Source organism: Canis lupus, chromosome 32 (assembly GCF_011100685.1).
Source record: "Canis lupus familiaris isolate Mischka breed German Shepherd chromosome 32, alternate assembly UU_Cfam_GSD_1.0, whole genome shotgun sequence".
NCBI lineage: Eukaryota > Metazoa > Chordata > Mammalia > Carnivora > Canidae > Canis > Canis lupus.
In genome coordinates, this window is record NC_049253.1 from 33,698,387 (window position 1) to 33,712,958 (window position 14,572).

At 37.7% G+C, this 14,572-nt stretch overlaps 1 protein-coding gene across 5 annotated transcripts in view; it reads right to left on the bottom strand.

The window, feature by feature from the left end:
- LOC478449 (vesicle-associated membrane protein 714-like) overlaps window positions 1-14,572 on the bottom strand; it is a 77,812-nt gene that overhangs the window by 49,624 nt on the left and 13,616 nt on the right. For all 5 annotated transcript variants that reach the window (XM_038582308.1, XM_038582307.1, XM_038582310.1 and 2 more), the window contains one exon: window positions 8,404-8,562. In XM_038582308.1, the coding sequence (XP_038438236.1) occupies window positions 8,404-8,562 (159 nt within the window). The remainder of the gene's footprint in view (window positions 1-8,403; window positions 8,563-14,572) is intronic.

The following is a 14,572-nucleotide window of genomic DNA, read 5'->3' on the forward strand; positions in this document are numbered from 1 at the left end:
ACTCTTGATCTCAGGGTCATGAGTTTGAGGCCCATGTTGAGTGTAGAGATTACTTAAATAGATAAATAAACTTAAGCAAAATTATACCAATAAGGCAAACATAAACAACAAAAGCATGGCAAAGAGGACATATTTTTGCTTCTAGTTGAGTACTCCACCTGCCATATTTATAGATAAATAGTGATTGTAACCAGATCTGACTTTTAATCAGAATTACTATCATTAAAATACATTATTATTAATTTTTTTCTTTTCTATTTTTTAAAAAAGATTTTATTTACTTATTCATGAGAGACGCACACACAGAGAGGCAGAGACATAGGCAGAGGGAGAAGCAGGTTCCCTGTGGGAAGCCTGATATGGGTCTCAGTCCTAGGACCTGGGATCATGACCTGAGCCAAAGGCAGATGCTCAACCACTGAGCCACCCAGGTGCCCCTTAATATTTTCCTTAATCAGAGAGAAACAGGGACACCTGGGTGGTTCAGCGGTTGAGCATCTGCCTTTGACTCAGGGCGTGATCCTGGGGTTCTGGGATTGAGTTCCACGTCGGGCTTTCTGCGAGAAGCCTGCTTCTCCCTCTGTCTCTGTACCTCTCATGAATAAATAAATGAAATCTTTAAAAAAAAATTAGAGAGAAACAGGTTTAATCTTCTTATAAAAACAAATTATTTAATATTTTATTTTGTCTGCATCTCATTCCTTTAATTTCTATTTTTCATGTGCTTTATAATATATAATGTTATTGTAGAAGAATATATAATTTAGATATACATATTTAAATTCATTCTCAAGAATGTTTTACAAATAAGTATGCAAGATCAAAAAACTCTATAGATCATTGTCTTAAAAAAAAAAAATCATTGTCTTAGAAATAGTTTTTCAGGGGCACCTGGGTGGCTCAGACAGTTGGGTGTCTGACTTTCTCCGGCTCGGTCATGATCTCAGCACCCTGAAATCAGGCCAGGATCAGGCCCTGTGATCAGCTTGTCCCTCTCTCTGTCTCTCTCCCTGCTCATTCATGCATGTGCTTGCACTGTCAAATAAAAAAATAAATCTAAAAATAAATAAATAATCTAAAAAAAAAACAGTTTTGCAAAAGTGTACCAAGAGACATGAATAAGGGTGTTTAAGGCAATATTGTTCATAATAGTTGAAATCTACATTAATGTTTGTTAAAGGAGAAAAGTACATTGTGTTTATTTAGATAGTAATGATATACTGTCAGAAGTTAAATTGGTAAATTAGATCTAAATGTGCTCAAATTAATACATTTCATAAACTAAATGTTGAACTAAAAACTCAGGTTTTAGTTCATTACATGTACATTATAATGTCACAGATATAAAGCTAAATATGCAAACCAAGAATGTAGATACATATGTACCTATAGATACATACATATCAGAGGAATCAAAGCATGCATACAAATGATTCATATCAAATTCATGATAGTGGTTCTGGTGTGGGAGAATGGGCTTAGGAAAGGTACACAGAAATTTTAATTATATGTTTAATTTATTTCTTTTAAAAACAAAGGCCCTGATAAAATATGGCAAAATATTAGGTTAGATAAAGTAGGCTGATGATTACAGGGGCATTAGGTATATTATTCTGAAAATTTTTTCATGTGCTTGAAGTGAATTTTTTAAAGATTTTTATTTATTTATTCATGAGAGACAGAGAGAGAGAGAGAGAGAGAGGGAGAGAGAGAGAGAGGCAGAGACACAGGCAGAGGGAGAAGCAGGCTCCATGCAGGGAGCCTGACGTGGGCCTTGATCCCGGGCTCCTGGATCAGTAAACTGCTGAGCTACCCAGGCTGCCCCGAAATGAATGTTTATAATAAAATAGTTTTGATTCCCAACTATGGCCTCTGATCATGTAGCAAATGCTTCCTTTTAAAAAAATTTTTATTTAAAAAAAATTTATTTAAGTAATCTCTACACCCAGTGTGGGGCTCAAACTCATGACCTGGAGATCAAGAGCCATATGCTCTTCCAACTGAGCCAGCCAGGTGCCCCATACATGCTTCCTAATATAACAGAATGAGGTAATACTGATTGCAGAATTTTATGACTGCCATTTCAAAGTGCTTTGTAAGAATGTAATGCTGTCAGTTCTCCATTGTTTGACTGTTATCCTTTATCCACCTATTGTGACACTTAGCCCACACTTAATACTGCAGTTAATTTATACAAATCTGTCTTCTGCAGTAGATTAAACTGTGGCAAACATCTCATTTTATTCTTTTATTTCTAAAGATGACCAACATAGTATTTTGTACATTATAATGGCCCCTGAAGAACATTTACTAATGAATTTTGAATGAATCTAAATGGCTTGGACAATATTATCTGAGTTCTTGAGTTATAACTTTCATAAAATACAAATACAATCTTAGATAATGATTTACTTTATTAATTCTCCTTTATAGGTTATATAGACGAATGTGACCTTATCTTTTTCCTGCTATAAAAATGATGTAGAGGGTGCTTTGCTCAAATAAATAGTATTAATTTAACTAACACTGAGGGCTTATTTGCTAGGGTTGTAAATAACTACTCATCATTATAACCTTTTTTTAAAAAAATTTTTATTTATTTATCTATTTGACAGAGAGAGAGAGAGAGAGAGAAAGTGCACAAGCAGAGGGAGCAGCAGGCAGTGGGAGAGGGAGAAGCAGGCTCTAGGCTGCGCAGGGAGCCCAACATTGGGCTCAATCCCAGGACCACGGGATCATGATCTGAGCCAAAGGCAGTGGCTCAACTAACTGAGCCACTGAGGCACCCCTCATCATTATATTCTTAATTCTTCAGGGGTGCCTTGGTGGATCAGTTGGTCAAATGTCTGCCTTCAGCTCAGGTCATGATCATGGGGTTCTGAGATGGAGCCCCACATTGGGCTCCTTGGGGAGTCTGCTTCTCCCTCTCCCCCTGTATGTGTGGTTTCTCTGTCAAATAAATAAAATCTTTAAAAAATATTCTTAATTCTTCATATAGAGCCTGGCAGACAGCAGATCCTCAAAAGATATTTTTTGAATAAATCAATCAATAAAAGTTGCAGGGATGGCAGAGATAAGAGAGTGATAAACTCAGTCTGGGCAATGAGGAGATGACCCTTGATTTGGGTTTTGATGAGTGAGTAGAAGTTTTTAGGGCAAGGAAAAAGAGAGGGAACAGCATGTATTAAGGTGTAAAATAATGCAACACGTATTTTGGAGACCTACAAATAGTTTGTTATTTTTTGAAATTTATAAATTGCAAGATTGGTCTCTTGGTGATATGACCAGAAATATAGTCAGAAGAAGCTCCTTATGTTAGGGGGGTTGGACTCTACCCTGTGTGGTCAAAGGCACATGATGGGAGGGTTTAAGAAGACTATAGATAGGGGTGGCCGGGTGGCTCCATCAGTTAAGCATCTAACTCTTGATTTTTGGCACAGGTCATTTTCCCAAGGCTGTGAGCTTGTGCCCCAAGTCGGGCTCTGTGCTCAGTTGAGAGTCTGCTTGAGACTTCTCTCCCTCTGCCCTTTCCCCTGCTCTCTTGAATGCACTCTCTCTCTCTAAAAATAAATAAATAAATATTAAAAAATAATGAAGGCTATATATAATACTCACATTTTACTTTATCTTATTAAGTTTTTATTATTGAAGGATAGTTGACATGCAGTGTTATATTAGTTTCAGGTGTACAACATGGTGATATTACAATTGTGTACATTATTTAATACTCACCATAAGTGTAGCCACCACCAATAACCATGAAACCATGAAACATCATTACAATATTATTGACTGTATTCCCTATGCTATACTTTTCATCTCTGTGATTTTTTTCTTTAGAAGGAGGAAGGTGAGAGGGATAGGGCGGGAGAAAATCTTTTTTTTTTTTTAAGGTTTTATTTATTTATTAATGAGAGACACAGAGAGAGAGAGAGAGGCAGAGATACAGGCAGAGGGAGAAGCAGGCTCCATGCAGGAAGCCTGAAGTGGGACTCAATCCCAGGTCTCCAGGATCACGCCCTGGGCTGAAGGCACTAAACCTGTCCAGGGAGAGAGAATCTTAAGCAGATTCTATGCCCAGCATGGGCCTGACTCGGGGCTCCAACTCACAACTCTGATATCATGACGTGAGCCAAAATCAAGAGTCAGATGCTTAATTGACTGAGCTACCTAGGTACCCCTCTGTGATTCATTTTATAAGTGAAAGTTTGTATCTCTTATTCCCTTCACATATTTTAAAAATAATCTTATTAATTAATCAATCAATTAATTAATTAATTTGAGAGAGAGAGAGCGAGCAGGAGTGGAACAGAAGGGGAGGGATAGGGAGAGGGAAAGAATCTCAAGCAGACTCCACACTGAGCGTGAGCCCTATATGGGGCTTGATCTTATGACCCTGAGATCATGATCTGAGCAAAAGCCAAGGTTATAGAATAGCTCTGTCATTTTTTTTTTTAAGATTTTTTATTTATTTAACAGAAAGAGAGAGCAGAAGCAGGGAGAACAACAGAAGGAGAGGGAGAAGCAGGCTCCCCCAAGGAGCAAGGAACCTGATGTGGGGCTCAATCCCAGGACCCTGGGATCATGACCTGAGCTGAAGGCAGACGCTTAACCAAATGAGCCACCCAGGCACCCCTCCCTTTCATCTATTTTGCTCATTCTTCCCAAACCCTCCTCTCTGGCAACAACCAGTCTGTTCTTTGTATTTATGAGTCTGTTCTGTTTTGTTTGTTCATTTGTTTTATTTTTTAGATTCCACATATAAGCTATAATATTCAAAAAAGTATGGTATTCGCACAAAAACAGACACATGGATCAATAGAACAGAATAGAGAACCCAGAAATAAACCCACAGTTATATGGTCAATTAATCTACGACAATGGAGGCATGAATATATAATGGGGACAGGACCATTTCCAACAAACTTAGGAAAGTTTATTGCCAAAAGTAGAAAAGGCAACAGCATAGGGACAGGAAACAGATCAGTGGTGGGCTGGGGCCGGGAATGAGGGAAGAGTTAACTGCAAAGGGCATGAGAAAAACTTTAAGATCAAAGAGCTAGGGGTGCCTAGGTGGCTCAGTTGGTTAAGCGTCTGCCTTCAGCTCAGGTCATGATCCCAGGGTCCTGGGATTGAGCCCCACATCAGGTTCCTTGCTCAGTGGGGGAGCCTGCTTCTCCCTCTCCTTCTGTTGTTCTCCCTGCTTGTGCTCTTTCTGTTAAATAAATAAAAAATCTTAAAAAAAATGACAGAGCTATTCTATAACCTGATTGTGATTACACAAGTGTACACAAGTACCACAATTTATCAAAGTCTACAAAGTGGGTGAATATTATTTTATGTAAGTAATATCTTAATAAATTGTTCCTAAAAGTGAAAAAATTAGCAATCTCTATCAAAATACCATCAACTTTTTTCACAGAGCTGAAACAAATAATACTAATTTTTTAAAAAAGATTTTATTTATTCATGAAAGACACAAAGAGAGGCAGAGACACAGGCAGAAGGAGAAGCAGGCTCCCTGTGGGGAGCCCGATGTGGGACTCGATCCCAGAGCCCTGAGATCACTACCTGAGTGAAAGGCAGCCGCTCAACCGCTGAGCCACCCAGACACCCCAAATAATCCTAAAATTTGTATGGAACCAGAAAAGACCCTGAATAGCCAAAGGAATGTTGAAAAAACCAAAACTGGACTTCAAGCTCTATTACAAAGCTGTAATCATCAAGACAGTATGGTACTGGCACAAAAATAGACACATAGATCAAAGCAACAGAAAAGGGAACCCAGAAATGGATCCCCAACTCTATGGTCAACTTATCTTTGACAAAACAGGAAAGAATATCCAATGGGGGAAAAAAAACAGTTTCTTCAACAAATAGTGTTGGCAAAATTGGATAGCCACATGAAGAAGAATGAAACTAGATCATTTCCTTACATCATACACAAAAATACATTAAAAAATAATGAAAGATCTAAATGTGAGACAGGAATCCATCAAAATCCTAGAGGAGACCACAGGCAGCAACCTCTGTGACCTCGGCTGCATCAACTTCTTGCTAGGTATGTCTACAAAGGCAAGGGAACAAAAGGCAGAAATAAATTATTGGGACTTCATCAAGATAAAAAGCTTTTGCACAGCAAAGGAAACAGTCGACAAAACCAAAAGACAACCAACAAAATGGGAGAAGATATTTGCAAATGACAGATCAGATAAAGGGCTAGTATCCAAGATCTATAAAGAATTTATAAAACTCAACATGGAAAGAAAAAATAATCCAATCAAGAAATGGGCAGAAGACATGAACAGACATTTCTCCAAAGAAGACATACAAATGTCCAATAGACACACACATTTTTTTAGCGCTCAACATCACTCAGGGAAATATAAACCAAAACTACACTGAGATACCACCTCACACCAGTCAGAATGGCAAAAGTGAGCAAGTCAGGAAACGACAGATGTTGGTGAGGGTGTGGAGAAGGGGGAAGTCTCCTACACTGTTGGTGGGAATGCAAGCTGGTGCCACCATTCTGGAAAACAGTATGGAGGTTCCTGAAAAAGTTGAAAATAGAGCTACCCTATGACCCAACAATTGCACTACTGGGTATTTAACCCAAAGATACAAACGTAGTGATCCAAAGGGGCACCTGCACCCCAATGTTTATAGCAGCAATGTTCATAATACCCAAACTATGGAGAGAGCCCAGATGTTTGTTGACAGATGAATGGATAGATACACACACACACACACACACACACACACACACACACACACACAGTGGAATACTACGCAGCCATCAAAAATTGGAAATCTTGCCATTGGCAGTGATGTGGATGGAACTAGAAGGTATTCTAGAAAAAAAATCTGTAAAAAATAAAATTTAAAATACCCTAAGGTAATTAACTATTACTGATTGAGAGAATTTTGAATATATACAGAAGTTGACAGAATGGGATAATGAACCCCTTATATATTCAATATCCATTTAAAAAAAAAAAGATTTTATTTATTTATTCATGAGACACACAGAGAGGCAGAGACACAGGCAGAGAAAGAAGCAGGCTCCCTACTGGGAGCCTGATTTGGGACCTGATCCCAGGACCCTGGGATCATGACCTGAGCCAAAGGCAGATGCTCAACCACCTAGCACCCGGGTGCCCAAATATCTGGGTTATTATTTATTATTTTTTATTTTTTAAGATTTTATTTATTTATTCACGAGACACACACACACACAGAGGAACAGACACAGGCAGAGGGAGGAGCAGGCTCCATGCAGAGAGCCTGATGTGGGACTCCATCCTGGGTCTCCAGGATCATGCCCTGGGCTGAAGGCGGCACTAAACCTCTGAGACACCGGGGCTGCCCAATATCTGGGTTTTTGAATATTTTATTTATTTGTTTGAGAGAGAGAGAGTGCATGAGCTGGGTGGGGGGACAGAGGGAGAAGGAGGAACAGATTCCCTGTTGAGTAGACAGCCTGACACAGGGCTCAGTCCCAGGACTCCTGGATCATGACCTGAGCTGAAGGCAGACGCTCAACCAACTGATCCACCCAGGCACCTTCAACATCCAGTTTTAACAGTTATCAATTTATGGCCAATTTTGTTTCATTTATACCCCATTCTATTCCTGAATTGTTCTGAAGCTAATCTCAGACATCATATAAATTGACTCAAAATATTTTAATATGTATCTCTAATAAGTAATGACTTTTTCTTATTTTTTTATTTTTTAAATTTTTATTTATTTATGATAGTCACACACACAGAGAGAGAGAGGCAGAGACATAGGCAGACATACTGGGAGCCCGATGTGGGATTCGATGCCGGGTCTCCAGGATTGCGTCCTGGGCCAAAGTCAGGCGCTAAACCGCTGCGCCACCCAGGGATCCCCAGTAATGACTCTTTTTAAAGCATAACCACAATACCATTATCACAGTTAAAAACTAGTAATATTCCTTAATGTCATCTAATATCTAGTCAGAGTTCAAACATCTAATTATCTCACGAAGTTATAAATTTTCATTTTTATAATTTGTTTGAATTAAATTCCAAATAAGGCCCACACATTGCAGTTGGTAACTTTCTCAACCCATTTTTTGGTTAGTTCTCCCTCTTTTTTTTGGTCCTTGAAATTTATTTGTTGATTAACCTGTGTATTTATTAATGTAAGAAATATATGTTATGCAAATAGCCACCTACTACTTTAATGGGTTTTAAAATTTTCATTGTTTTATAATTAAAAAAATACTTTAGTTGCATTCTAATAATTTTTTGATAAAGCCATAGTTTGGCGACATAGGATTATCTCACGGTATCCCTGGAATGCATTTGCTTTTAGCCATTTGTCTCAAGGCTTAGAACACTATTTAGATACCAAGACGAGAGCATCACTTACAGTTGTTTGGAGATAACTGGTTCTATCAGTGTAGATATTCAATCTTTTTTCGCTTTCCAAAATTTCATCAATATTTTGGGACATAATATTTTTTACATCAGTTACTTGACTCTTCAATGTAGATATTGAGCTACCATCTTGATTTTTATTGTATTTCATCTATATAGAAATGAAATATAATATAAATAATATTTTCTATAATTAAAATCTATAATATGTTTTACAAATTGAACAAAAGTATCAAAGGTACATTTCACTTGCTTTTCAGCATAAGGAATCAACTAAGCTTCAGATTGTCCCACCTTAATCTTGCTAAGAAAAGGGAAGAGGTGGACGGGAGAGCAATATTTCAATGTATTCAATCAGTGGTGGAAGTCTTTTTTTTTTAAAATTTAAGTTGTTTATTTATATACATAGATTTTTAAAGAGAAATTTTAGGATCACAATAAAATTGAGTGTAAAGTATAGAGTTCTCACATACCCTTATCCCCTCCACCTCCTTCACCCCCAGATTTCTATCAACATCCCATGCCAGAGTGGTACATTTGCTCCAATGGATGATCCTACATGGACACATCATTACCCAAAGCCCATAGTTTAGAGTTTGGTCAATGTATGACATGTATCCACCAGGATAGTATCATACAGAACAGTTTTACTGGCGTTAAAATCCTTTGTGCTCCATTGATTCATGCACCTAAGCCCTGGCAGCAATTGCTCTTTTTACTGTCACCATAGCTTTGTTTTTTCCAGAATGTCATATAGTTGGAATTAAGTAGCCTTTTTGTATTGGCTTCTTTCACTTAGTGATATGCACTTAAGATTCTCCCATATCTTTTCAGGGCTTGATTGCTCATTTCTTTTTAGTGTTGAATCATAGTTAGTTGTTTGGATGTACCACAAGTTTATCCATTTACCTATGGAAAGACATTTTGGTTGCTTCCATGTTTTGGCAATTATTAATAAAGCTGCTATAATACTTGAATACAGATGTTTGTGTGGACGTAATTTTTCAACTTATGTAAACACCAAGGGTGTGATTGCTGGATTGTATGGTAAGAATATGTTTAGTTTTGTAAGAGACTGCCAAACTGTCTTCCAAAGCGACTGTACCATTATGCATTCCCATCAGCAGTGAGTATGAGTTACTATTTTGCCACCTCCTTGTCAGTATTAGGTGTTGCCAGTGTTTTGAATTTTGGCCCTTCTAATAGGTGTGTAGGAGTATTTTATTGTTGGTTTAATTTGCAATTCCCTAATGATGTATGATGTTGAGTATCTTTTCATGTTTGTTTGCCACTTGTAGATCTTTGGTGAGGCATCTACTCAGGTCACTGGCTCATTTTATAAAGAGACTATTTTTTTTTAAAGTAATCTCTACATCCAATATGGGGCTCAAAAGCACAACCCTAAGATCAAGAGTCACATGACCCACCTACTGAGTCAGCCAGGTGCTCCTTTGGCCCAATTTTTAATCAGGTTATCATCTTATTGTTGAGTTTTCAGAGTTCTTTGTGTATTCTGGGTAACAGAGGTCTCTTTTAAAAAAGATTTTATTTATTGGAGAGAGAATGAGCAAGTGAGAGAGAAAGAGTGAGTGAGCAGGAACAGGGGGAGAGGGAGAAGCAGACTCATTGCTGAGCCGGGAGCTCAACACAGGGCTTGATCCCAGGACCCTGGGATCATGACTGGAGCCGAAGGCAGATGTTTAACCAACTGAGCCACCCTGGAGTCCCGATAATGTGTCTTTTGTAAATATTTTTTCCCCAGTCTGTGACTTGTCTTCTCATTCTCTTGACAGTTTTTTGATCCAACCTGACAATCTCTGTCTCTTGACTTAGATCACTAACTTTTAAAGTAATTATTGATATAGTTGATCTAATATCTACCATATTTGTTACTGTTTTCCATTTATTGTTCTTGTCCTTTGTTCCTATTTTTGTCTTCTATTTTATCTGTATTAACAAAAACGATCTCTACAATAGAGCGTTATGTTAAAAAAGTAAGCCGCAATTGCAGAACCATATTAAAATAATAACTTACTGAACACTTAGCATGTGCCAGGTACTGTTTTAAGCACTTCACACATATTAACTCATTTAATTCCCAAACCACTATATAAAGTACTTTTTAAAAAGATATGACTTATTTATTTGAGAGGGAGAGATAGAGAATAGGAGCAGAGGGGAGACGGGGAGAAGCAGACTCCCCACTGAGCAGAGAGCCTGATGTGGGGCTTGATCCCAGAATCCTGGGTTCATGACCTGAGCCAAAGGCAGATGTTCAATTGACTGAGCCACCCAGGTGCCCTTTAAATCCACCTTAAACAGAACTCTGATCTTGCTGGTTATGGGCCCATACAACTTAGAATTGTTCTGCGAGGAGCTCAATGGGTAAATGTAGAAAGAGGAGTTTGCTAGGTGAATTGTGTTCCCCTCAGAAAGATATGTTCAATTCCTAACATCAGATACCTGTGAATGTGACCTTATCTGGAAATAAGGTCTTTGTAGATATAATCAGGTTAAGATGAATGGTTTTAATTTTTCTTTTTGTTCCTTTTTTTCTCTTTCTGTCCTTTTAAAAAATGCTTAGTCTTTTTTAACCTAAAGGAATCATTTGTTTTGCTAAGATAATGTATTCATAGTTCATTGACATTCAGCTTCTATACAACACACACACACACATATATTTAAATCTCTCAAAAGTATTTTTATTTTGTTAACTATTGTGTAAGAAATTCAACAACTTTTATAAAATTTTCTACATATTTAATGCTTACCGGATTAGTTTATAAATGTTAAACAGAAATTTCTTTGATGTCAGATGTGTTAACTGCTTAAAATGTGCATATTTTCTCATGGTAACTAGTTTTCAAGGAGCTATACCACTAATATATTTTGGCTATACTGAATATGCAGAATTCATAAGAAAATGTATGAATTTAATATAAAAGCATCTATCCTTAATTATTTTTCAGACATTGTGGTGTCCTATGGTGACTGCCCAATGCGTCACATCCTTGTCACCCCCCAACCCCCACCCAACCAAGTATGACTTGCTTCCAACTAATTGCAAAGGTGATGGGATGTCACTCCCGTGATCATGTCACATTATATAATACTTAGTAAACTGGAGTAGGGAGATAGATGCCTTCTGCTGGCCTTGAGAAGCAAGTGACCTTCCTGAGAATGGCAAAATGGCAAGGCACTGTTATCAGTTTCTAGGACCTGAGGATGTCCCCTGGCCAACAGCCAGCAAAAAGCTGCAACCCTGGCACAGATCTAGGGAAATGAATTCCGCAACAGGCTCTGAATGAGCCTGGAAGCAGAATCTTCCCCAGATCTTCTGGATGAGAACACAGCCTCGCTGAGGACACTTGCCGTAGTTTTCTGAGACTCTGAGAAAAGAACCTGTTAAGTGGGGCCTAGATTCCTGCCCCATACGAACTATGAGATAAGTGTGTGCTGTTTTAGGCTGTTGATTTGTAGAATTTGTTAGATCTAGAGATAGAAAACTAAAACAGGTATACTTAGAATATTTTATTATGGAAAAGTTCAAACATATACAAATGTAGAATGAACAGTATAATCAATCTCTATGTATCCATCACCTAGTATCAACACATGGTCAATCTTGTTTCACTTGTACTACTGATTACCCCTTCCCCAAATATATTATTTCAAAGCAAATCCCAGACATTACATCATTTTAATCTGTAAATGCTTCAGTTTGTATCTCTAAAAGATATGACCTCAATTTTCTTAAAAATAAGACAACAGGGCAGCCCCAGTGGCGCAGCGGTTTAGCGCTGCCTGGAGCCCAGGGAGTGATCCTGGAGACCCTGGATCGAGTCCCACATCAGGCTCTTTGTATGATGCCTGCTTCTCCCTCTGCCTGTGTCTCTGCCTCTCTCTCTCTCTCTCTCTCTCTGTGTCTATCATGAATAAATAAATAAAATCTTAAAAAGAAATAAATAAAAAAATAAAAAAATAAGACATTATCACATCTACATAGATTCCTTAATATCATCATTCAGTTTGTGTACAAATTTATTTAAAAAATCCGTTTTTTAAAAAAATATTTGTTTTGTTGATCAGAATCCAAAGTCCACATTTAGTTGATATGTGTAAATCTCTTTTAATCTATGACTTCTCTTTAACTTTCTCCCTGTTGCAATTTATTTGCTGAAGAAATTGGATTATCTCCCTTGTAGATTTTCTTATATTCTGGATTTTGCTGATTGTGTTGCTGTGGGATCATTTAATGTGGTCACTGATCTATTTCCTATAAACTGGTAGATATAAAGGCTTGCTCATATTCAAGTTTGATGTTTTGGGCAAGCATACTTCAGATGTGTGCTGTATACCATTGATTGTGTAATATTAAGAAACATAGTTAATGATCAATCACCCCTTATTGTGAATTTAGGAATAAATGGGTTTAGGTGTTTTGAGCCCATTTAATCTGTTATGAGGTTCCTCATCAGCTTTTCACCTAATTTTTTTTTTAAGATTTATTTATTTACTTATTCATGAGAGACACAGACTGAGAGAGAGGGGCAGAGACACAGGCAGAGGGAGAAGCAGGATTCTCATGGGGAGCCTGATGCGGGACTCGATCCTGGATCTCAGGATCATGACCTGAGCCAAGGGCAGGCACACAACCACTGAGCCACCCAGGCATCCCACACCTAATTTTTTTCAGTCATCAATGATGACTGCCTAGATCCATTATTTCATCAGGGATTATAAAATAGTGAAATTTATCACCTCTCCTTTGTTTATGAAAGCTAGAATACTTCTATAAAGACCAAAACAAAAACAAAAACAAAAACAAAAACAAAAAAACAAAAAAAAAAACAAAAAACTTTTCCCTAGTCAATTACTTGTTTTCTTTGAGGTATAGTTCATATAGGAAAGTCAGAAAAAATGGTTGAGTCTTTTATTTATTAGTTTTCGGAATGATGAGGTGGATCTTCAGTATCTTCCAGAGTTGACTGATGAGGGATTATTTGGTCTTTGATAGTATCTTGAAACTCAAGGAATTTAACACATTTGATGTGCTACAATCCACTACAGTTATTACTCTTTTTGATGCTCAAGTTATTCTATTACTGACTAGTGTTAGGCTCTTCAAATTAGCTCCTAAGTCTTTTTTTTTTTTTTTTTTTTTTAGCTCCTAAGTCTTTTGACATGAGCACAGTGAACTTTGAAGCTTCGTTGCTTCTGGTATGACAAAATGCTTCTGGTTTATACATTTCCTGCCCGATTCCTGCAATCAGGCCTGGTTCCTTTTAGTGTAAAATGGTATTTGGAGACAATAATCTAGATGCTAAAGGGGCACATTGCTTCTGGGTTGGTCATTATTTCTAATGGTTTTCAATAGGCTAGAAAACAGATTTTTTTTTAAATTTTTATTTATTTATGATAGTCACAGAGAGAGAGAGAGAGAGAGAGAGGCAGAGACACAGGCAGAGACACAGGCAGAGACACAGGCAGAGGGAGAAGCAGGCTCCATGTACCGGGAGCCCGACGTGGGATTCGATCCCTGGTCTCCAGGATCGCGCCCTGGGCCAAAGGCAGGCGCTAAACCGCTGCGCCACCCAGGGATCCCCAGATTTTTTTTAAAAGAGAAAATACATCATGTGATGTGTTTTCAATGAAAAAATTTTGGGGGCACCTGGCTGGCTCAGTGATGGAGCATGCAACTCTTGATATTGGGGCCATGAGTTTGAGACCCATGTCGAGTGTAGAGATTACTTAAAAATAAAATCTTTTTATTTACAAAGAAAAAACTTTCGATATTCCATTTTCAATTAAAAAATTTCAAAATTTGGTTTTCTTTTAAAAATACTAATTTCTGGGCAGCCCCGGTGGCCCAGAGGTTTAGCACCGCCTTCAGCCTGGGGTGTGATCCTGGAGACCTGGGGTCAAGTCCCACATCAGGCTCCCTGCATGGAGCCTGTTTTTCCCTCTGCCTGTGTCTCTGCCTCTCTCTCTCTCTGTCTGCCATGAATAAATAAATAAAATCTTAAAAAAATACTAATTTTCAATTAAAATTTAGGATAAGGTTTTACTTAATTCTTTGTCTTTATATTTGCAACTCTTGCTGAATATCTTGATTCCTAATGACATTAACTTTATTACTCAAAGTAACATATCTATATAAA